This window comes from Brachypodium distachyon, chromosome 3 (assembly GCF_000005505.3).
Source record: "Brachypodium distachyon strain Bd21 chromosome 3, Brachypodium_distachyon_v3.0, whole genome shotgun sequence".
Classification (NCBI taxonomy): Eukaryota; Viridiplantae; Streptophyta; class Magnoliopsida; order Poales; family Poaceae; genus Brachypodium; species Brachypodium distachyon.
Genome location: NC_016133.3, coordinates 55,318,561 through 55,341,505, shown reverse-complemented (window position 1 = coordinate 55,341,505; position 22,945 = coordinate 55,318,561). Strand labels below are relative to the sequence as shown.

Genomic DNA, 22,945 nt, shown 5'->3' with positions numbered 1-22,945 from the left:
AGATTGTTGCCCTGCAACTGCAAATGCTAATTATCAAGAATGACATCCTGGTTATCTTATTATAAAATAGTCGGATAAAATCTGACTATTCTAGCCAGGATTGATTGATATGATCGATCGTGCTCAGCATTTCCAGGGAGAAGGACGAGCACATCTATATAATCTGCCAACCGAGTTTTGAATTTGATACATATTCCACCAGCTAATCAATCAACCCCTCTGTCTTTCGTCGAAACAACATATTGCAGGTTAGTGCTTGGGCTGTAACAGGAGAGGGAGAAGCAGCGATTACGAATAATGCTACTACTAGCTGAAAAGCCTGAAATGAAACCTATCCTTCATGATTGATTTGATTTGATTGGCGTCGTCCTTGTCGTCGTACGCTGATGCATCAACATCGGCAGAAAATTCCAAGCGCTAATTCGGTCGGTGCGTGGATCTCGTCCCACTCGATCGTACGTCCGTGGCGTGATCAGCGGCTACGGAAAAGGGCAAATTAGCCGTCGCCATCAGCCATCGGATTCAGCAACAGCTAGCGCCACGGTTGCTTGCCCGGGATCCGAGTTCTCATTCCACTCCCAGCATAGACGGATAACTCGATCCAGATTGTGCACCAGCGATACTGCAAAAGCGTCGCCGTGAATCCGGTTTTATAAACTTGGAATGGACGAACGAGAGGTGTTGCTACTTGCTAGGTTTATTGGCCAGAACCCACGATCCGTTTGTCGTGTCCGTGTGTTTGCCGTAGACCGTGCACCCATAGATTGTTGTCCAGCTCGATGCAGTCAGGCAGGTGCGTGTTGCTGTCCTGTCCTGTCCGTGCCCAATTATTTGGGAGGATTTTCGGCCATGTGGGTGGAAGAGCACCACCATCCATCCAACACGAAGCGGCACAGCAACAACAGTAGGATTGCCTGAACTAGTACTGTTATCCACTTAACAAGAACGGGATGGAAAAGTGTGGAAATTTAAATTAAGAGTAGTACTGTAGTAGATTGCACGATGCAATGATCAATGCAAGATTTTTTTTTTCTTTCTTTCTTTGATGCAAAGAAAATGCTCTTGACCAAATGTCCTGTAAAAAGAAGGGATTTCGAAGAGCTACCAAGCCCGGGTTTTCCTCTCGCATGCATGGTGATGATGCATATCAATATAAGCCACCGATTTGGGTGAACCTGATGATGCCTGATGGAGCAGCTTTGCAGTCAAAACATCCACCAATCAGTCACACACCCACGAAGTGGATAAAAAGGGAAGCCGGCACGTTTATTAGCTCAAGGCGATACACAAGCAGTACTATATAATCATTCAACACCAGACAAAACCTTTTCCAAAAGTTGAAACAGCTCTAATGTGCATAGAAGCAACAAGAGTCAGACTCTGAATTCTCTGTGATTGTGTCAGCCACGGTTGCAATGATTCGCTTTAATTGCATTTCCAACTCAAAAAATTCACAAAACATCCGTGCCTTTTCTTATTGATACAATTGAAACAAGAGCAGGGCCCCAATGTTTGCATCACATCTGGTCCTGCCCAGGGTGAGGCGTCTGGCAGCAACTCCAGATGACAAGGAAACAAACACAACAATTTATCTTCAACTAAATGATTAATTCTACAGCGTCTTCAGAAACGGGGGGCAACGTCTGAACTCCCCATCTTCTCGCTGACGGTAGAACCAAAAGATGGCCCGCCCTTCCGGTAACAGACAAGGAACTCCACCGGGTATCCCTTCAACTTGTGAGGCCTGATTTCCAGGTCCGCAAAAGTGAGAGCTGCAATGAGTTTCAGGAAACAATGTGAGCCTATGTGTCGAGCAAAGAAAATGAGACCAATGTATTTACTTCTGGGTAGTATGCTTACCATTTTCAGATACTAGGTTGTCTACGGAGAGTGCATTGATCTGATCAAGATTGAAAATGGAGGGTGTTGGCAAAGGAAAAGGCACTTTGTTTAGCAGCATTTCCCTTGGAGAAGCAATAGCCTGCAAAATAACAAGCATAAGAGTGGTCAATATGTAGGCCAATTGATCCCAGGTTGTTTTAACCTAAGCATGCTGGTATTTATATCCGTACCCTTGCAATAGGAAAAGGAACATTGACGTATCTTGGCCATTCGCGTATTGTTTCAAACATCAACTCAGCCTGTAACATAAAAAAAATTGTCATATTTTCTTATACAAGTTCAATATTGTTGCATAGCAGCTGTGTATGCTAACTACCAGGTCGTGAACAGTGTAAATGTCTGGTCCACCAAGCTCATAAGTTTTTCCCATGCTGGTGCCATCATCCTTGAGGGAGTTGACGATAGCAGCAGCAACATCCACAACATAAACAGGTTGAATCCTGCACAATGTTGAATTCAAGTAATTCAGCTGCTCGTGAAAGTATTTAAGATGTAAAGGAGCAGATCATTTCATGCTTTAGACTCAATTTTTTCATGTCAAGGCATTAAGAGATAAGTAACAGGCAAACTAAATTACTTTGTAGATCCACCACCCATAAGTGGGAGGAAACCCCAATTTTTGGCATACATCGCCCATCTGTTCAAAATCCTATCTTCTGTGCCAATCAAGGTTGCAGGTCTCATAATAGTAGCCTGTTAGTGAATAAACACAAAATCATGGTTACAGTCATTGCCTACAGAGATGAGAAATATTTACTGCTAACTTTGGTAGGTGTTACAGAAACAAATGTTTATCATTGCCAATTGTAGCAATTGAAGTTGAGAAAAGATAATTACTTCAGGAAATTCTTTCAAGACAGATTCCTCTCCAGCAGCCTTTGCCCTAAGCATTCTAGATGGTGAAGAGGATGATGCTCCTAGGGAAGAAACCTGGATAAACCTTACGATACCCCCATGCTCCTTAGATATCTGTGAAAATTCCAGAACATCTTGTTAGTTGTTCCAGCAGCTCACTGGAAAAAGCAATATTGTGACTTATACTCGCATGTTGTAGAAAAAAGCAGTATGTTAAAGAAAATAGAATTCCGTTCTCCATGCAGCATGAACTGTAAGTGTGCTTCAAATGGAATATGTATGTTCGCAAGAAATAGTTCTTGCGCACAAAGAGAAGTAAGATCCACATTGAAAGCAGCCAATGTGATGCTGAACTAATAGAATAAGAGCTCGGTGGGAACAGATAATATATATTTCTTTACAATGAAAGGGCACTATGCAAGAAGTAAAGCAATAGACTCTACATCTCGATCTCTAAGTTTGACATTATAAACGTTTGCAACAACTGATAGGCGTAATAGTGACAAAAAGGACAGCTAGACCTAGACATACCAGTTACGGAGTTACCCATGCCAGAGCAGGCTCTAAAATATCTTCTGCTCTGGATCATGCTGGATGGGACCTAGCCAAGGCCCACTAACAGGTATAGGTTGTAAATTAACAGCTAGGATCGATCCTGCCAAGCTTTAGCACTCATATTCAGCGAAACCAGCAGAACTGTTTCCTGTCGATGCTTATGTGGTCCCAGGTTGAGCATAAGTGGGTCAGAATATGGAGGACAGAAACTCAAACTGGTTCCAATGGTTCGGTGGCATCGAATCCTGATTCTCAACGGCCCTTGTAGCAATAGTCTACATAGTTGGATATGAAACATGCAGCACGAAGAAAGATGGGTGTGCACAAAAGAGATACCATTGCAAGTTGTTCAGCCATGTGATGGTTTACTTCTTCAAACCCATAATTTCTTGTTTCATACTCCCGTCCTGTTGAAATTGAGTGTACATAATTAGTCTGAGATTTGAATATGAATGTAACATGACTCATGTAAGACATACCTATGAGGTTAATGACTACATTTGACTTGGCGACAGCAGTTTTAATCGAATCCACATCTCTTGGATTGTATTTCATTGGAACAATCTGACAAAAGATGGAAAATAAATGAGAGGAGGAAATTGGTTAATGACTATCATTACCCGTTAGTTCTTTTACCTGACCCAAGTCACCCATTAACTTTAGATGGCGGTGAGAATCCTCGCAACCTCTGAATGGGACAAGCACCTGAGATCCCATCTTTGCTGAATAAAAATAAAATATTGAGCAATCCTCCTATTCCTCTCTCTCTCTCTCTCCCCTTAATTGCTCTTTAAGTGATAATTCATTCAACATAGCATAATAGTCTTATGATCTCACCGAGTTGTTGGACGACATAGCGTCCAAGAAATCCAGTAGCTCCAAAGACCGTAGCTACGATTCCACTGTCAAGAAAAGCCAAAACGGTTTCTCGTGTTAAACCCAAGCAACGCTGACAGGATAAGGGAACTATAACAATTATGTAGAAGACTTTTGTTTGACTGAAGAGATAATTGTATCCAAAGATGCAATGACTGTGCTGGATCACAAAACAACAGCTCAGCTCATCGCACACCACACACTACAACCTCTGGCTGCTAATTTCACATGTTTACCACATACCAGGACAAGGAAATGAATAGTACCATAGTATGGAAGAAGAAAAAATAATAGTTTGATCACAAATTTGCTAAGGTTAATATGTTGTTCAACATCAAGCCCTGTGATGTTAATACATTATACATACAAATAAACATAATAGTAATTACTTTACCAATTAAATAGTGTACAGTAATATATCTACATGTTCTTAAGTGCTTGACTGTCCCAGACTCCATGACCAAGCTATGCTTACAGACTGAAACAAATAACACATATAACCACCGTCCTGAACAATCCAGATGACACATTCTACGATGTAAAGCACAAATCTTCATTAACTGAAAAGTCATACAGCAAATCCCCAAACAAATAAAAAAGATCCGTAAGCAACACTTTTAAGATTTGGCACACTTAATAATTAATAAAAACCAGTGAAATTGCCTATGCTTGCTGGAACAGATCAGCAGACACCCATTACCAAAACACCAATTCAGCTCAACTTAGCTAAAACCACGCTTCACAGATTTTCAGATCACACCATGAGTTACAGACTTATAGTGAGATTGGAGGTTAAAGTTAATTGGGGTCAATACTAAAACCAGCGCATGAGCAATCTATGAGCCGCTAAAATATCTTAGATGTCACTACCAATCCCATGTAAGTTGCACAATATGCCCAGTAGCTATTGTACTCACTCAGATAACTCAATTTGACACAAACGTTGCAGGGGCGATATATGAACTACATGATCTGAAGATCTAAGCACCAGGGCAATCATGGCACTGCTGCATTCGGCACCATCTCGCTACAATGGAAGTACGAAATACGGGATTACAGCATCAACACAATCTAACACACATAAATGGAATCACCGGGAAGGCTAAACCTACAGCAGCGTGAAACACCCACCAGCAACACCGAAATACCCGAGTCTTATCAATCAGAATCCAGAATGAAATGATTAAGCGTTCACCTCACGGACGACCTCCCTCCGGTGCCCTTGCGGACGAGATGCCCCGCCCCCTTGACCGCCGGCGTCCTCGCGGACATGTACCTCGCGCCATCCACTCCGCCGAACCCTGCACCAGAACCCAGCCACCGGTAAGATCTACCCGCCAGGTCACGCGCGGCGAGGCTAACGGGTGGTTTCGGGAGGTCCCTGGGGGAGCGTGCGCGCGTGCGTACCTTGGGGGGCGAGCGCGGGCTGTGAGGCGGATCTGAAGGCGGCGATGGCTGCCGAGGAGGCGGGGGAGAGTTGGTTCTGGCCGAGAAGCTGGCGCCGCCACGCCGCCGCCTGCATCGTCGCCGTCGTTGGTGGTGATGGTGGTCGGAGTCGGAGGAGGAGAAGAGGAGGCCGAGCGGGTGCGGTTGTGGGGAGAGACTGTAGGCCTTGGGGCGATGGAATCTAGGTGTAGCTGGCCCAGTTAGGTGCAATCCACTAGGCCGGTTGGGCCCCGCAGAGTCAGATTTATTACTGGGCTGCGGCCCATTTTGAAATGCCGTCCCATTCTAAATGTGCTCCGGTTGGTGGGGTGGCCTCTCGTCCGCTTTCTCCTCTTCTTCCTCCTTTTTCTCGTGTCTTCTTCTCCGGCGAGCACTGCGCCGTCGCCGTGGACGGCATGGACGCCCAGACGACTTGGAGGACGGGGGCGGCGGTCTCGAGGCTGTCTTACAGGAACGCCACCGTTGCCGTGTGCGCCATCAACGTCCTCGCGGTAGCCCTCCTCCTCCGCAATCACTTCTCGTCCTGGCCGCGCCTCGCCGGCGGGCACCGGTTCGATTCAGGTACGGATCAGTAATCCTCAGCTGGGTTTTTATCGCCGGAAGATCTGGTGTGTCGTTGGACCATTAGGGTCGAGAAATTTGTCCGATTAGGTACCAAATTTAGCACGATTCACCGGTCACCAGGGGCAATAAATCTTGCCAGATTGCGAGGCTTCTCCTTTAATCCAAATAAATGCAGAATGCGATAAGATTGTATTAACACCACCCAACAGGAAATGTGGGTCTGTTCGCTGCAAACCCGAACACTGAGAAGACGCGACCATTCTATTTCCCTGCTCCAAGTGCAGGACATGTTCTCCCCTCCATCACAGTATAAATGTAGCTTGTATGTTTTGGGCATCATACAGGCAGCACCTTAACCACACTCAAGGTCCTTTTTGATGGGGCTTAGCTACTTTACTTAGCTGGTGTATCATTTATCTTTCACTGCAAATGCTAGACTCATACCATGGATGATGAGTTCCTTTGGAGAAATTAGGTATATAGTTTCAAGGCACTTCACTATTTTTGCATAACTCAATTGAGTGGAAAGACCATCCGTTCCACTTTGGCAGCTCAGCTTCGTTATATATGGGAGTCTGAAGAGTTGCGTCGTGCCATGGAGCCTGTGGATTTGATTAAGAGAGTAAGTCAATGTGCACATTGTTCCTTCATTTCTCCTGATATGAAGACATAAGTAATAATAATATGAATTGGTGTCCCTAAACCAGCACAAAAAAAGATCTTCTATTGACGATGATCATTGGTTGTTACATAGGTGAAGGAAATTGAGCAAGAAGCTTATGGCGAGCATGGCATGTCGACACAAGAAGATGCCAAGCAGACGGCTGCTGTTGACTTATCAAAAAGGCTGAAAGATTTACGGCAAGGGAATGATGGCAGCAGCCCGAAAGGTTATTCAATCCATCTCAGTCTCTTTCCTTCTGCATATTTAGGGGCATGCTGTACATTCGGCAGGAATATCTCTATAACCTATATTCCATGAACCTAGATGCAGCAGAGCATTATGCTCCATGGAATAGAAGACCAGTTGCATAGCAGATTTTAAGCTGGAAGTCCACCGATGGCTGCAAAGACAGACAAAAAACACACACACAAGTTATTCAAATTAGGCGTGCCTTTAATATAATTACATCATTCTCTATGGGAAGTCATATTTTGTTGTGGCATATCAATTGGCAGTATGTTCTTCTTGAGCCGCCGTGCCATCCTTAAGCCATAGACTGTTTTCCAGATTTGTTAGATCAGCCGAATGCTTGTGTACATCTCGCTTGTAGTACCTGATGATCTCTTATGTCCAGCTCTGGAGGAATGGCGTAAGCGGAAGATGGAGCGGGCGAGGCAGCGAGCGATCGAGAAGGACGGGATAATGCCTGGAGCAAGAACACAGTGAAAGTGTATCAAGTGAGCGTTCCAGAACACAAGGGAGGGGGGGACGTGAGGGGGCATTCTTCTCTTTGTCTGTAAAATCACCCGCAACTTTGTTGTCTGGGGATGAAATGAAGTTTGGTGGTTGCAGGCCCTGCAAAACAAAGTTGCTGTAACATGCTATAAAGTGAGTTTTTAATGGTTAATCGGTCCCTTAGCAGCTTGTCTGACATAGCTGTCATGGAAAAGAAAGCCCATTTGCTGTGTGCTTGGGGCTGGGTATCTGAATGTTGGAATGCAGTGCAGACTGAACTGAACTGAACTGTCGCCTCGCCCTTGCACCCGGGTGGGGTTGGTCAGTGGGTGGTGGACAGTGGACTGCCGTTCCTGGAGCCACGAGTCCTGTCTTTGCGCCGTCCATGCATTCGCCGTGGCCACAGGCCACAAGCGCCGCCTGCTCGCGTGGACGCGCGCGCGCCCACCCACTCCTCTCCTTCCTCCCTCCCCCGCAAAAGCACAAAGAGAGCCAGCCAGCGAGCGGAGGAGGAGCAAATTGGCGCCCCTTCTTCCTCTTCCTCCCCTTCCTCCACGCAGGCAGGCTTGCGAATTTTACATCCACCACTCGAGTTTACAGTAGTATCACTCCTTCCTCTCTCGGAGTCTCCGTCGTCCAGTTCCAGTCCACCTGCGCCGGCTTACCGTGGGTGGGATCTTCTGGATGGAGGCCGCCACGGCGGCATCGGCGTCGGCAGCCCCGCATCTCCTCCACTGCGGGGGGTTCGGCCGTCGCGTAGCGGGGCTCGCTTCCCCGCTCCCACGCCGCAGGAACCGCCGCCTCCGCCGCGTCCTCGCCGTCGCCACCGAGCCCAGGCCTTCCTCGTCCTCGCGCCCCAAGCCCCGGAACGGCCCCAATGGCTTACCATCCACCGTAAGCCTCGGGCACCCTGTTGCCTGCCTTGTGTCTTCTGCGGCGATAATGATCTGCGCGCTGACACTGCGTTTTGCTTTCCGTTATTGGTCATGGCTGCTGTGGACGAACGATTGAATACAGAGGTTCGGGGATGTGTCCAAGGAGATCAAGCGGGTGCGCAAGCAGATGGAGGAGGACGAGCAGCTCGCCTCCCTCATGCGCGGCCTCCGCGGACAGAACCTCCGCGACGACCAGTTCGCCGACGCCGACGTCACCATGCGCCTCGTCGAGGTCTCCCCCCCAATCACTTCACTTCGATTCAGTTACACCACACTGACCCGCTGCACGCGGGGTAGCTCGATCCAAGCTCTAGAAACGGCTTGCAGTAGGCTGTTATCTGAATTCTGCTGCTTCTTTTTTGTGTCATTCTTTAGGTTACTAACACTGAGGGCCTGCCTCTTGTGTATAACCCTGAGATCATATCGGCGTACTGGGGCAAACGACCAGGGGCTGTCGCCACACGAGCAGTGCAGCTCTTGTCTGTGGCTGGTGGTTTCATCTCCGGTATCATATCAGACCTCATCAGTGACAAAATCAAGGAGGTAGTGACCAATACATGCAACAGCCATGCTGCTATTTTCTTCGAATCGTGTAAAAATCCATCTGCTGACCACATGGATCTTCTCAATTTTGGGGGTGGTCCGATGATCTATAGAACGAAGTGGCGCGTGCCATTGAGCTGAGGGAGATCGTAACGTCTTTGGGCCCTGCTTACATTAAGCTCGGGCAGGCGCTGAGCATCCGGCCAGATATTCTGTCGCCTGCAGCGATGACTGAGTTGCAGAAACTATGTGACAAGGTAAACACTGGGCTATGTATTGTTTCATCACTTTGTTCTCCATCTTGCCACCACCCAAAGCATGCACAAATTGAAAGAAGTCCCAGAATACCTCAAGATTACTTGCTGACTGGATTATGTACTGGTATGTCTAGGTTCCTTCGTTTCCAGATGATATTGCTATGGCTCTTCTGGAAGAAGAGCTTGGTCAGCCATGGCAAGAAATATACTCAGAATTGTCTCCCTCCCCAATCGCTGCAGGTAATTATACCAAATAACTTTGGTATTATTCGCTTGCTGCACTGACCAGTTCAGGCTGACCTATTGTCAAATAAAATCGTATTGCATCAATAATAATCACTGTTCTTAGACTACGCTGACATATAGTGCCGCAGCATCTCTGGGACAGGTATACAAGGGCCGCCTGAAAGAAACAGGAGATCTGGTGGCTGTGAAAGTGCAGAGACCATTTGTTCTTGAGACTGTCACCATAGATCTATTTATCATTAGAAATTTGGGGTTAGTCCTCAAGAGATTTCCACAGGTATATATTTCCCTCTTCTTGGTAAGAATAATTGGGAGACTGTCTTCATTAACTCACACTGAAATTGCTGGATACTGCCAGGTTTCCCTTGACGTCGTTGGCCTAGTAGATGAGTGGGCTGCCCGGTTTTTTGAAGAACTTGATTATGTAAATGAAGGGGAAAATGGTGTCCGCTTTGCTGAAATGATGAGAGAAGATCTTCCCCAGGTAACACTTTGTTGTCTATATCTATTTCCCTGGTAGATAGGTACTCACTGCAATGATGTGGTTTTATTGAATGATAACTGTATGTACATGCTAGCTTCACTGTCAAACTGGTCATTTGTTAATTTATTCAACAAATGTTTCAGGTTGTTGTACCAAAGACGTACCCGAAATACACATCTAGGAAAGTTCTTACCACAGGATGGGTAGATGGAGAGAAGCTGTCACAAAGTACTGAGGATGACGTTGGATCATTGGTCAATGTAGGAGTCATATGCTATCTAAAACAGGTTAGTTTTTTCTATCGTTTGCTGCACATTTCCTCATATTATTCTAAATTGCCTGACTAAACATGTGGACTCACACACTTGCTCATGGGAAGGAATGTTCTTCATTGAAGCCATTTTTTCAAACAAAAATTTGATCATGTGATGTATATTGTCATTTGCAGTTGCTTGACACTGGATTCTTCCATGCTGACCCTCATCCTGGAAATATGATTAGAACACCAGATGGAAAGCTGGCTATTCTTGATTTTGGTAAGTCAATAATACACAGCTCCACAATCTTGCTTTGTTTCTCATGATGCGGCAAACAAATGTTATATGCATTTATCCATTCTGCGGGACAGTCATGCAATTGACTTGAGAATCTGATCTGACTTACTACAATGGATTGTACCCACACAGTTTTTGTCACCCTGCATTACTAAGTACTCATAGAAATGATACATTGGGCCTTTTTTTTGCAGGGCTTGTAACAAAGTTGACAGATGACCAAAAGTATGGAATGATTGAAGCAATAGCTCACCTTATTCATCGTGATTATGATGCAATCGTGAAGGACTTTGTGAAGCTTGGTTTCATCCCTGAGGGAGTTAACTTGGATCCAATCTTGCCTGTACTGGCTAAAGTTTTTGATCAAGCACTTGAAGGAGGTGGCGCGAAGAATATTAACTTTCAAGAGCTGGCAGCAGATCTAGCACAGATAACATTTGATTACCCATTCAGGATACCTCCTTATTTTGCTTTGATCATTAGAGCTATTGGAGTATTAGAAGGTATAGCTTTGGTGGGAGACCCTGAATTTGCCATCGTCGATGAAGCATACCCATATATTGCACAGGTCAGCATCTCAACCTTTGATTCATCTGCATCCCATCCCCACAAATTTATGTGCTTGGGAAGGACCTTATTTTTAGTAATATATCTATGAAAAAGACTCAGATATGCAGGTATTGAAATATTCCTTCTTTGATTTTCATGGAAAGAAATATCTTCCATTCATCTATTGTGATTAGAGGTTTGACTTGAGTTTCTGATTTATCGATTCATGGCTGTCGTTGACTATAACAGAGGCTACTGACGGATGAGTCACCTCGACTAAGGAGTGCTTTACGTTACACAATATATGGAAAAACTGGTGTCTTCGACGCAGAAAGGTTCATTGATGTTATGCAAGCTTTCGAGAATTTCATCAGTGCAGCAAAGAGTGGTGGTGGAGAGGACATGAAGGGTAACATGGCTGAGTTGGGTGATATAGGATTCCAACCTAGCACCAGCTTAGTTCCTGCATTTCCGATGGCCATGTCTCAACCTGAGAGCCCAGTCAAAGCCCGGGCTGCTCTTGGTTTTCTACTCTCTGAGAGGGGTGACTTCTTCCGGGAGTTCATTCTTGATGAGGTGAGCTCTCATGTCGCAAAACCTGACAATGATCTAAGGAGTAGCCGTGTACTCGTGCAGTGATTTACCAAATGCAGCAAAATATACCTTCAGAAAATTCAATTTCTTGTGTATTGATCCTCTTGTTTTGTACGGTGTAGATTGTCAAGGCCATCGACGCAGTTTCGAGGGAGCAATTACTACAAATTGCTGCATCTTTTGGACTCAGAAATGCCACCCCAGTTTTTGGCATGGTTCCTGTCAGGTCCAGAGCATTGCTTCCTACAATCACGGAGGAAGACAGGGTCATCTTGAACAATGTTGAGAAGGTCGTCAAGTTCCTAACGGCTGGGACAGCAAATCCAACAATGAACGGGGTATGCTAAACCGCTCAAACGTTTTTTTTTTGCCCAGCAAGATACAAATTGAAATGATACTGATATAGATACACATCCTTTTGTGATGACAGGACGTAAATGTTGTGTCTTTGGTACAAGAACTTCTACCTGTGTTGCCGAGCATCTCGTCGAAAATCCTACCGGATGTCTTGAGTCGCTTGTCATCACGGGTGTTTGCGCGGGTGATCCGGGAAGCATTTTTGTGAAGTGGTATTTTTTTGACAGGAAATTACATAGTTATTTCTCCTCTTTTTTTCTTATCCAAACAACACACACATGCACGATGATAGAATGCTGTACAGCAATATGATGTATAGAATTTATACTTATATATATGCAGATTAACAAATGTTTAACCAGCAATTCTGACTTTCTTGGGTTGTCTTGCACGTGGCAAGAAACACATAGATATAGCAAACACAGTTCAGGCAGCATCTTACAAGCCGGGCCTCATCCGCTCATGAAACATCTCATGGAATGAGTTTCTGATGTATGAACAATACAGGGCATTAAACCAAACAAGGGTTTTGAGTTATTCTTCAGTTGGCTTGAATACAGTTTCGACTTCTGTGATTGTGCTCTCGGCCTCTCCTATCTCTGCACCTTGTTCACCCGACTCCTTCAATTCAGCCTGCAACAGTTTGAAGCAGGTCAAGACAAGATCACAAACATTTTCAAATCTAGCTTGAAATTTTCTGAGCTGTACCAGAGTTGCTTTCAGGTCTGCCAGAGCAGCTTCGGGTCGCTTATGACAGTCTGGGACCATCATCCTTGACTCGGCTAAGACATTCTCCTGAAAAAGTGAATGCCATTAAAATGCAGTGCAAATGGCCTGATACCGAGCTACAACTTGAAAGAACTGCAATGCTCCCAACAATAAGTACTTGCTCATCTAAAAAGGGAATAAAGGATCTTGGACATGGACATATCTAAATATTTTGCAATCTCGATTACAGAACACCCATTTTAAAACTCTTCAAACATACACGAATTGTAATATATTCTTAATTAAGAACTACTCCTAAAGAACGTGAGTATAGGTTAAGCTCTGAAAATGTGACAATGAATGAACATATCTACTCTAAAGACATTTAACTCACAGTTCTGCATATTACTATGTCCATTCAGAATTCTACACCCTGATAAATGGCAGGCACCTGAGAAATGCAAACTAGTTTTCAGTGGGAGATTTTCTTTTTCTTTGCTAAGGAAAAAAACGACTGCCTTACATGAAGATGATGATGAAGTCATCACATGGACTGGCCACGGACAGAATTACAATAAACCATCACCATTTCATATGCCATGAATGATGAGGAAAACTACGATGCAACGCCTTCATGTTAATTCCCAGAAAACCTAGGATGGACTAGAAGTACAGCTAACTTTTAACCACTAAAACAAAGAGCAACGCTCCAGTGCTTGAAGTTATTAATAAAATGGGTTGAAACCATAGAGGACACACTGACCACTGCACTGCAAAACTAATGACAAAACATTTGTCAAATGTTACTCCGCGCAATGAATCCTCCATCGTCACATCTTCACAGGGGGTCAGATACTTCTATGGCTAAATACTTAACTCCACAACCATATCGATTATAATTTGTTCTAACTGAACCAAATTCTGTAAAGATCGGCGCTTAAGTTAGTCCATTTCCCCCACGGAACAAAAAAACAGCATCCATAAAACTAACCAAATTCTATAAAGAGAAGTCAATGATACACTTCACAAACACTCACAATAATCACAGAACACATGATCCTAGCAGAATAAAAACATAAACACCTTGAGATTTTTCACCTTGCTGTGCATCATCAAGAGAACAGGTCTTGCCAGTGGAAGATTTTCTCACCTGCTGCTTGAGGTCATAGGGATCGGCGCCTCTGTTCTTCATGGCGGCGGTCTTGGCCGCCTCCTTCCCCACCTCCTCCTCGTACGACCGCAGCTCCTTCACGACCCTCCTGCACGTCGACGTCTTGATCTTGAGGCTCCTCACAGTCGCCATCCCGAAACGCAAGAATCGGCAGCAGATGCTGACGCAGATGGATGCGGCGGCGGGCGAATGAAGAGAGATCCTAGAAGAAAACGAAATCACTGAACGGATCGTGACTGCGCTCTTGGCTACGTGAGATCGGAGGTGACTGCCAGGCCGTAAATGGTGACCTACCTTAGCAGGACTTCTTCTCCGTCGAGACCTCGCGGCGGCTTGTGGTCGGCGACAGTTTTTTTTCTTTTTCTCAGAGCGGTGGTCGGCGACTGAAAGAAAGATGAGGTGGGGAAGATGTGGGCCGGCCCAATAAGCTGAGGACTGGGCCGGTCTAGTGGAAGAATAGAAAGTACGCTGCTTGGCCCGGCCCATTAGAAGCAACCTCGTCCTCTACTGCTGCCACTCTAGTGCCTGCCAGAGACAGCCTGCTACGACGGGCATGGGCTCCACGTCGCCGGCGGCGCGGGCTCCGGCACCGGCCGCCGAAGGTGAACTTCTCAACTCTATTCCCTCTATCTGCTGTAATGCATCGATCTCTGCCGCTACTCTCCGTTGGTCCGCAGCAAAACGGGAGGGAGAGGTTTAGGGTTTGGTCGGAGACGGAGGGGATCATGGGGAGGAGGTCCTGTCCTTGTGGGATTCCCTTTGCGAAATCGAAGCCACATTCGGTTCGAACCATGTTGCGCATGATCATTAGTATATGCGGCCCATAGTGGATGGCTGTTCCCCAATTCTTAAAGGGGGTAGAGATGATCGAAATGCATCATCGGAATGCCTTTTGTCTTGCTCCTGAGTCCTGATGAGTTGAGTTACCATGTACATCATTTAAAATCTCTAGCGTAATTTCGATGACATGGGTTCAATTTTTCTTTCTTTCTCAAGCAAATGGGTAGCGCCTCGGATTGTGCTTACTAGTCATGGTAGTCTTCGAATGGGTGGAAATTCCTGTCTCCCGTGTTCATTTTGGAACGTTATATTGGCATTCCTACCAGTTTAGTGCTTGCTAGAGGCAGGAATACAAGCTGTTGGTGGATTGGTTTCCATTTACACTTCCAAAAGTTAGCCAAACGGGACAATGCCTAATTAGAAAACGATAGTGTTGCAATGTATTCCAGATTTTTACAGAAGGATGCACTCTAGCTTTTTCGTTGTTCGAAAATATATGCATGGAACAATACAGGGACCCAACTAAACATTTATGGTGGTCCTAACTCTCAAGATATGGTTATCTTCTAACGGTCAGTTGATCACATTTAGGAGTTCGCAACAAAGCAGAAACTTACATTTTGGCAACTAATTACTCGATTTCTTAATTGTCCTGCATTTGATTGAAGGGGAGATTTAAATTTTTTGAAGGGGATTGTCCTGCATTTGATATATATAACTGTAGTTAAAAAGAATGCATCATTTAATCTAAGATATATTGCCATTCTATTTAGTTGTTCTGTGACATATTGAGTTTATTTTCATCTGTAGCTCAGGATTATTTTCCTTTTCTCTAGATGATTGTCTCCCGACAAACAAGAGGATGCGTAGGCACGATGCTGAGCAACCCGTCCAGGTGTGTGTTTCCTCAACATTGTATATTTATTGAACAAGTGCATTCCTATATGTTGAGTTTCCTTCTCGCCTAGTGTAGTAACTTTTGTATATACATAAAAAAGTAACAAGACATGCATAGTTGTTTCAAAATTATTTCTATATACCATTTTGCATATCATGATTCTTGAATACAATGGTTAACCTTATATCGTTAGTCTAACAATGCAGTTTGCTTCTAAGTTGAATGCCAGAATAGTTCTAGAAGTTTACGTCTCCGAAGAATTAGATCATGGGAGAATGTGAGTGGGGTTTAAGCAAACCAGAGTTATTTCGGCTCAAGCAGACTGGTTTAGTAGATATTTATCTTCTACAAAAGAAAAAATCTCTTTCCTCGCAAAAAAGAAAAGAAAAATCTCTAATATTGTTACCTTTTAACGGGAAAGTTAATGACAATCGATAGCAGTGCCAAATTTCCAAATCATACCCAAGTTTGAGGTGCCAGGCTAGTGGGTCAGTTCTGCATTAGTAGAACATTACGAAGCTTCCGGTGGTGTAGAACATAGTACCAAAACTTTATGATTTATCATTTATTGCTTAAATTAAAGAAAAATGGTTTACCTAGTAAATGGGTTATTTTGATGCTTGTTTAAACTTTTCTGTAAGTCAGAACCTATAGATTCATGAGGAAACAAGGAGTATGTGGCTATTTTTGCGCAACGGAAAGTGTAATCATGGCCTACCACCCATGGTATCACTGGTTTTCTATGGTAAAATAAACTAGCAAGGTGACCCGCACATTTGTGCGGATAGATGTGTTACATATTGTTGATATGTGTCAAGTATTTATTGTATTAGCATTGAGATATTAGCTAATCATTAGGTACATGTTTAAAACTATAAATAATTCTGTAGCCAAAATACACCATGAATATTTTTTATGCTCTTTTGAAGTATCTCACATTTTTTAGCACCATGTTTAAGCATGAAACATTTGCTAGTCTTTCTTTTCATTTTTCCTCTATGAATTCTTTGGCCAAGAGTTGTCTTTAGTCGTTTTTCTTTTTTAATCAAACTTGAAATGTTGCATGCCTCTCTGAATGGTGTGGTTTCACTGCATGCACCTAGGTGCACCAGTTGCAGTCCCAGTCCGGCCGGATAAACAGGAAAATTAGAAAATATATAAAATTAGGGATTAATGTCATGATTAGCACCTTGTCTGTAGAGTGCCCCCTAACTCTTTTGAGTCCTGCGTATGCACGGCCGATCGTGCGGACGTCCCGATCGTGCACATGCGCTAGTCTTATGCGTGTAGTTGACCAAACCACTTTAATTTATCCGTGTTTATCTTAAGATCTTGACCGTTAAATATTAGTTTTAATGGACCATATATTTTTGTCTATGTGGACGAACGTGGTAGCTTCTTGTCCTTCTATTTTAATTATATAATAAATTGTAAGACGTTGAGAACTCAGGATGCTAACATGCTTTCCTTTTTATATCCAATATGCTGCAGAACTGTGATTGGATCAGTACACTGCCTGATGACATTTTAATCAAAGTTCTTTCCCTAATGACTATAAGCAAGGCTGCAATGACAGGCTGTCTTTCCACCAGATGGAGACACCTCTGGAAAAACATCGACCATCTCATCCTTGATACTCATAATTTCGGGATGCAAGAGCCACAACTCTCAGATTACCATGAAAATCCTCATTTTTGGAATACTGAAGCTACAAAGTTTGTTCACAAAGTAAATGGGCTTTTGCAAAATCATTATGGTGATAGAATCAAGGAATTCACTGTCAGATTCCCATTAACCTCAGCCCATGCTTCTGAGCTGGATCGCTGGATTGGCTTTGCAAGAGCAGCCTCTACAGAAAGGCTCTGCCTTGACCTTGATGACAAGCATTAGAAGGCGAGCTGCGTGATTTGTAGCAGAAGCTGGGAGTTTCCTGCATCCGCGGAGCCATATGACTTCCTTTTGTGGCCTTTTTCTGATGGGAGAGGCTGCTCTTTGATTCAGTTGACGCTGTCCAATTGCAGTTTAGGAACAGAGCCTGCAAATCTTAGTGGCTTTTCAAGTCTTCGTTTCCTTTCTCTGAGCCGTGTGTCAATGGCTGATGCAGTTGTTTTAAATATTATGTCCAGCTGCTGTGCTCTCCATAGTTTGACTCTACGAGATTGCGATCAATTGACTCACGCAACAATTTCATGCACGATTGCAGATCTTGGAGTTTGATTTCTGCGATAGCTTACTTAGTGTTGGTATTCATGCTGACAAACTTCTGAGGTTCGTGTACAAGGGCCACAAGATAAATATTGGCTATGAATATGCACCAATTCTTCACCAACTCTATGTTTATTTTGTGAAGAAGAATGAATGCCCTTTAGACTTCATAAGTGCACTTCCTAAGCTTCCTAAGCTGGAAATGCTGGTCTTACAATTTCCCGAACGTTTACAGGTATGCAAAGACTTCTGCCCCTTGTTTCGTTACCATCAAAGTCTTGTGCATCTGAACTCATGTCCTTTTCTGGGCTCTATCCAGGTATCTCGTGCGCTGCAGCACACAGTAAGGTTTGCTGGTCTGACGGCAATTGTGCTGTCTCTCTTGAAATCCTGGAAAGAGAGCATTTGCTCGCTGGCTTATCTCCTTAAAGCAGCTCCTTTAGTTGAATACTTTGGGCTACATGTAAGTCGTGCGCTTGTTATTTCTAATTCTGCATGCTTCCACACTACACTTGCTTTCTTTTCCATCACAGCCACACAGTTGTGGGTATGCTTCTCCTGCCTCTGGGTATCCTATAGGCATTACTACTTTCTAGTATCATGCATTCTCAAGTTTGCGAGCTTATCCATGCAGGGTTGCAGCGAGCTTCAGCAACCTATTGAGCTGAACATTACATGGCCTGAGGATTTTACGCTTGCAAGGCTCTACACAATCATAATCAGAGGGTTTAGTGGGGAATCAGAGCTGATGGAACTCCTGTACTTTCTGCTGAGGAGGACAACTGTTCTGGAGATGCTGCAAATGGAGACGCGTGCGAAGGAACCACGGCACGTCAAATTGCTGAGGCACCAGTCGGAAGATGCTACGAGGTGCCCTTATGCAAGAGAGATGGCATTGACACACTTGGGTCCTAAAGTTCCACCAACCGTGAAGTTCAGTGTTACATGACTTGCCTGCTTGCTGAAAAACGCCAGTTGCAGATTCGGTGACCGAATAACATGTTTTGAGCTTTTCGCATCTGGTCGAGCTATATATGACTCTGTTAGCCTGGTAGCTTCAAAAGAAGAACTGATCGGTCCTGAAATGTTGCTTTTCTGCTGCCCAGAGACATCTTGTCCTTTGTGTGTGTGTGTGTGTCTGGATGCTGAAGTCCTTATTTTCTACCAAAGTACCACTGCTAAAGTTTTTTGTAAATTTGTGCAAGTAGTTCCCATTATCCATAGACAGGGGTGATGTACACTAGACGAATTCCCTAGCAACTACCTTTGAACCATAAATGGTTACAATTAAACTCTCTTTTATCGTTTTCTTTTCTGGTTTGGCACGCACATGCCAAAGAGCTAGCCTTGAATTGTACTGTGTGTTCCTGTGCTTCTTATTTATATGTGCAGGGACAAAAGGTGTTGCTATATATTGGTGGATAGATACCAAATGCAACTTATGTACTGTGTAGCGTCTATTGTTTTGCAAGTCGACGTACTCGTGAATTAATGTTTGGTACAGCAGTGCCGTGGTCCTGATGAGCTAGCTGCATGGATGTAGTTGTGCCTTTGTTTCTTGTGTGTGTGTCCAATTTAAGTGTGTCTGCATGCACTGGGAATGCACTACTGGACACACTTGCAACTTGAAACCGTTTGCAGCTGCAGCTGGGTATATGGTCTTAATTTCTGGCAACCTAAGTCGAGCAAAGCAAGGATATTAAGCAGTTGATCAATTAATTCACATGTAGGATTGGCGTGTGTTGCGTTTACGTCGTCGCGGATGCTAGCTTGTACGCTACTACATGCATATGCATAAACAGACGAACAGAAGTGATAAAAACAGCAGGAGGTCGCTCTCGTTAATTATATGTCCACCTGTGCTGTGCACTGCATATACTCCCTCCGCACGACAAGTATTTAGGAATTTAGAAACTGAGAGGGTACATAGCAAGCAAGGCATGTGCTGTGTGTGGGGGGAGGGAATACGTACGTACGCACGCTCTACAGTCGCACTCGCACAGATACTCTACGTACGTACCACTGAACACTAGTCAGCCACCACTGAACACTAGTCAGCCAGTCCACAATCCACATGATGTGTTTGCTTGTGGGCTTAACGACAGTCGTCAAAACAGTATATCGATCGTCCGCATGCCAATTTGCTGCTAAATTGTTGCATGGATCATGTCGACCCCTTGTATAGTTTTTGACTCACAAGTAAAAAATTAAAAAGCCCTTTTTTAGGATTATATATATGTGCATGTACAACATAAGCATGTGCACGCACACGGGCGGCCATATTAATCTGAATTATTGGTGAGAGATGGATGCGTGCATGGTTAATTCTCCTCGGAAACACACTTTGTCTCTCACTATACATGCATGTGTTTGCATGGTTGCCACTTGCATGCAGGACCAGGACAGCAAATTGTATACGTACGTAAACATTACTACGTTGCTAATGCATGCATGCATGCATATATATACATATACATATATATATATATAGGGTTTTCACAGTTTGCACTGTAAAAGTGGTTTTCATCGGATACTTCGCCTACACATATATATATATACACAATATATATATACATATATATATATATATACATATATATATATATATACATACATATATATATATACATACATATATATATACATACATATATATATATATACATACATATATATATATACATATATATATATATACATATATATATATACACACATATATATATATATATAGATATATATATATATATATATATATATATATATATATATATATATTGCTAGCTATAGGTACGTGGGGCGTGGTGACTTGAGATCGATCAATGGATCGAGAGCATTTGTATGGATGCATGGACCATTTATTTCTGTTAGAGATCTCAAATTCTGGATCGATCGAGCTAGCAGATCATAAAGGAGAGAGACGAGATCGATATGGTGATTTTGTTGGGCTACTGCTAGCTTGTAGCCTTGTAGGTAGGTAAGTACATGTATATATGCATGCAGCTTGGCTTGCTGCTTGTAGGTAGGTTAACCTGACCCGGCCGGCCAGTTTATTTTGTTGTAGTACGTTCTTTATCGGATTGAAGCCTCCTGGTGTACTCGCTCTTGTCCAAAATACACCTCGTATACTTGAAGTCAAGGCAGATTTCGTTTTCAGTGACTGACCACTCATATTGAGTTAATAATAAATAGATGTGAGTAGGTATCAAGAGAAAAATAAGATATATTGTGAAATAAATAAAAAAAATCTATAAAATATGTATTGTGGAACGGAGAAAGTAGTATTATTAGTAGCTGATGCCAGTAGCTAGCTGGTGCTGGTCCAAAGATTTTGCTGGTCCGGGCGATCTTTTCTCTTTTGCGTACGTACGTGGTCGTCGTCGTTCGTTGCAGCTGCAGACGACGATGTTTCAGGCCTGAACCTAGCAGTGCATGCATATGCTACGGCGTAGCGTAAATGTCCAGGGTAAGTAAATAACGTGGTGTGGAGTTCGAGAGCTAGTATATGCGTGCATGGGTGTAGCTGCCGGGGTCTCGTAAATTGTTGTATGTGTGGCGATTTCCGAGGCATATTATTTCAGGCAGAGTACTCCGTGCGGAAGAAGAACTGCCAACGCAGGCAAAAGAAAAAGTTGCCAGTGGAGTAGTACAACAATGGCGAAAGAAGACCTTGGCGCAGTACAATATGGAGCACGAGAAGTTTGAAAAAACGCCACGGCTTTCCTAGCATTTTTCCAGACATGTTTTTTTTCTGACGTTCGACAAAATAACAAACGGTTTGACTGGCACATAGAAAAAGTAACACTTCCTCCGATTCAAATTAGCTGTCACAGCTTTATCTACATACGTATGCTGCGTTAAGTAATTTGGACAGGAGAGAGTAACATATTTTGATTTTGATTTTGATTATTTTTATGCCATTTTTCCATTTTGGGCCCACAGCCGATGAACCAACTTTCACATGGAATGGAAGTACTCCCAAGCCCACGGAGTAAAGCGTAGACACCAACTTATCGTAAGTTCCCTGCATTGCTGCCAGATGATATACAAGAAAGCTGGACTACTTTGTTTGCAGTGAACTGTTGTGCCTGCCGAATAAATGCGCCTACCAACCCAACCCCAACGGTTTCTTCTTCCTCCTCCTCCCGCGCTTTCTCTGGTACACACCAATGTCCTGCAGCACCAATAAATTCCAGCCTTCCAGGCAATAATGGCTTGCAGTTTTTGATTCGAGCCTGAGGCATGCAAAACATCTAAATCTATCTATTGTACGTACGAAACTCCTCCTTGATTTGAATTAAAAGCAAAAAAACAAGGGAAGCTGCAGAAGCCTGAAGATGCAGTATGACTGTATTACTGTATATGAGATGCAGAAGATGCATGCAGCTGTTTCTTTTTACTACTACACTGATCTGTGTCATTTACTACTTCACAAGAGAACAGACAAATGCAACAACAGCTGCAACTTGACCTAGAAATGAGGATGAGACTGTTCTGTGTGTAGAGGGTGGGGTGGGGTGAGGGGCAGCACAGCAGTGCCAACTTGCAGAAGCAGGTTGGTCAGGCAGGAGGAGGATGGTGAAGTGCTCCAGGAGATTCACATGCTGGCCTGAAAAAAGATGAACAGGGCAAGCAAACAGAGCCAGCCTTTCCTCCAGGTCCCCATGACTGAGTAGTAGCCTGCAATGCTGGCTCTCCCCCTCTTCTGAGTATGATGATTCCTTGCAGGCTCATGTAGGGAGATGGATCATGGAGCAGCAGCAGCCATTGCCTGCCTGACCCCCCCCCCCCCCCCCCCCACACACACACACACGCAGCTGCAGCATGTATGAGTATCCCCACATCTCAATGACCAGCCAGGCACATGCAAGACCTTAATCCAATCACACAGCAACAACACGAGCACGATATTTTATAAACTAGCAGCAGGATATTTATATGGGTCCAGTTATAAAACTGGGATTGCACGAGACACCACACCAGGGAGATCCATGTTTCATGCCGTGGTTCCAGATTCAATCAAACATTAGTTACTTACTCTCCATTGCAAACTTGATACTCCAGTAT

At 43.9% G+C, this 22,945-nt stretch overlaps 5 protein-coding genes across 8 annotated transcripts; 3 read left to right on the top strand and 2 right to left on the bottom strand.

Annotated features, from left to right (window-relative positions):
* Positions 1–1,326: 1,326 nt before the first annotated feature.
* Positions 1,327–7,820, bottom strand: LOC100831041 (NADH dehydrogenase [ubiquinone] 1 alpha subcomplex subunit 9, mitochondrial). Its single transcript, XM_003570345.4, has 14 exons — positions 7,669–7,820; positions 7,559–7,568; positions 5,596–5,815; positions 5,384–5,489; positions 4,150–4,214; positions 3,949–4,034; positions 3,792–3,876; positions 3,649–3,719; positions 2,740–2,871; positions 2,480–2,595; positions 2,219–2,342; positions 2,073–2,141; positions 1,861–1,981; positions 1,327–1,772 (listed from the first exon to the last, which is right to left on the bottom strand). The coding sequence occupies exons 1-14, from the start codon at positions 7,803–7,805 to the stop codon at positions 1,624–1,626; spliced, it is 1,491 nt and encodes a 496-aa protein (XP_003570393.2). The 5' UTR covers positions 7,806–7,820; the 3' UTR covers positions 1,327–1,623.
* Positions 5,956–7,739, top strand: LOC100831347. Its single transcript, XM_003570346.3, has 4 exons — positions 5,956–6,195; positions 6,750–6,820; positions 6,953–7,088; positions 7,497–7,739. The coding sequence occupies exons 1-4, from the start codon at positions 6,030–6,032 to the stop codon at positions 7,586–7,588; spliced, it is 465 nt and encodes a 154-aa protein (XP_003570394.1). The 5' UTR covers positions 5,956–6,029; the 3' UTR covers positions 7,589–7,739.
* Positions 7,821–8,011: 191 nt separating the features above from the next.
* LOC100830737 (uncharacterized protein sll0005) lies at positions 8,012–12,490 on the top strand. The gene is made up of 13 exons (XM_003570344.4): positions 8,012–8,491; positions 8,615–8,764; positions 8,908–9,075; positions 9,189–9,332; positions 9,467–9,572; positions 9,707–9,855; positions 9,937–10,062; positions 10,206–10,349; positions 10,511–10,598; positions 10,811–11,184; positions 11,415–11,741; positions 11,882–12,097; positions 12,190–12,490. Exons 1-13 carry the CDS (start codon positions 8,282–8,284, stop codon positions 12,322–12,324), a joined length of 2,337 nt encoding a protein of 778 aa, XP_003570392.1. The 5' UTR covers positions 8,012–8,281; the 3' UTR covers positions 12,325–12,490.
* LOC100831645 (tubulin-folding cofactor A) lies at positions 12,431–14,383 on the bottom strand. The gene is made up of 4 exons (XM_003570347.3): positions 14,290–14,383; positions 13,975–14,197; positions 12,825–12,911; positions 12,431–12,749 (listed from the first exon to the last, which is right to left on the bottom strand). Exons 2-4 carry the CDS (start codon positions 14,125–14,127, stop codon positions 12,651–12,653), a joined length of 339 nt encoding a protein of 112 aa, XP_003570395.1. The 5' UTR covers positions 14,128–14,197; positions 14,290–14,383; the 3' UTR covers positions 12,431–12,650.
* A 78-nt stretch (positions 14,384–14,461) lies between these two features.
* LOC104581251 lies at positions 14,462–19,193 on the top strand. Of its 4 annotated transcripts, none has more exons than XR_001406659.2 (5): positions 14,462–14,597; positions 15,612–15,670; positions 17,165–18,113; positions 18,198–18,341; positions 18,513–19,193. XR_001406659.2 is itself a non-coding variant. In XM_003570348.4 (5 exons), exons 1-5 carry the CDS (start codon positions 14,549–14,551, stop codon positions 18,825–18,827), a joined length of 804 nt encoding a protein of 267 aa, XP_003570396.2. In that variant the 5' UTR covers positions 14,463–14,548; the 3' UTR covers positions 18,828–19,193. The 4 variants fall into 4 exon arrangements, 2 of the variants coding, with proteins under 2 accessions (XP_003570396.2, XP_014755690.1); XM_003570348.4 differs by having other exon boundaries at positions 14,463–14,597; positions 17,877–18,113; XR_001406660.2 differs by having other exon boundaries at positions 14,481–14,597; positions 15,586–15,670.
* Positions 19,194–22,945: the final 3,752 nt, after the last annotated feature.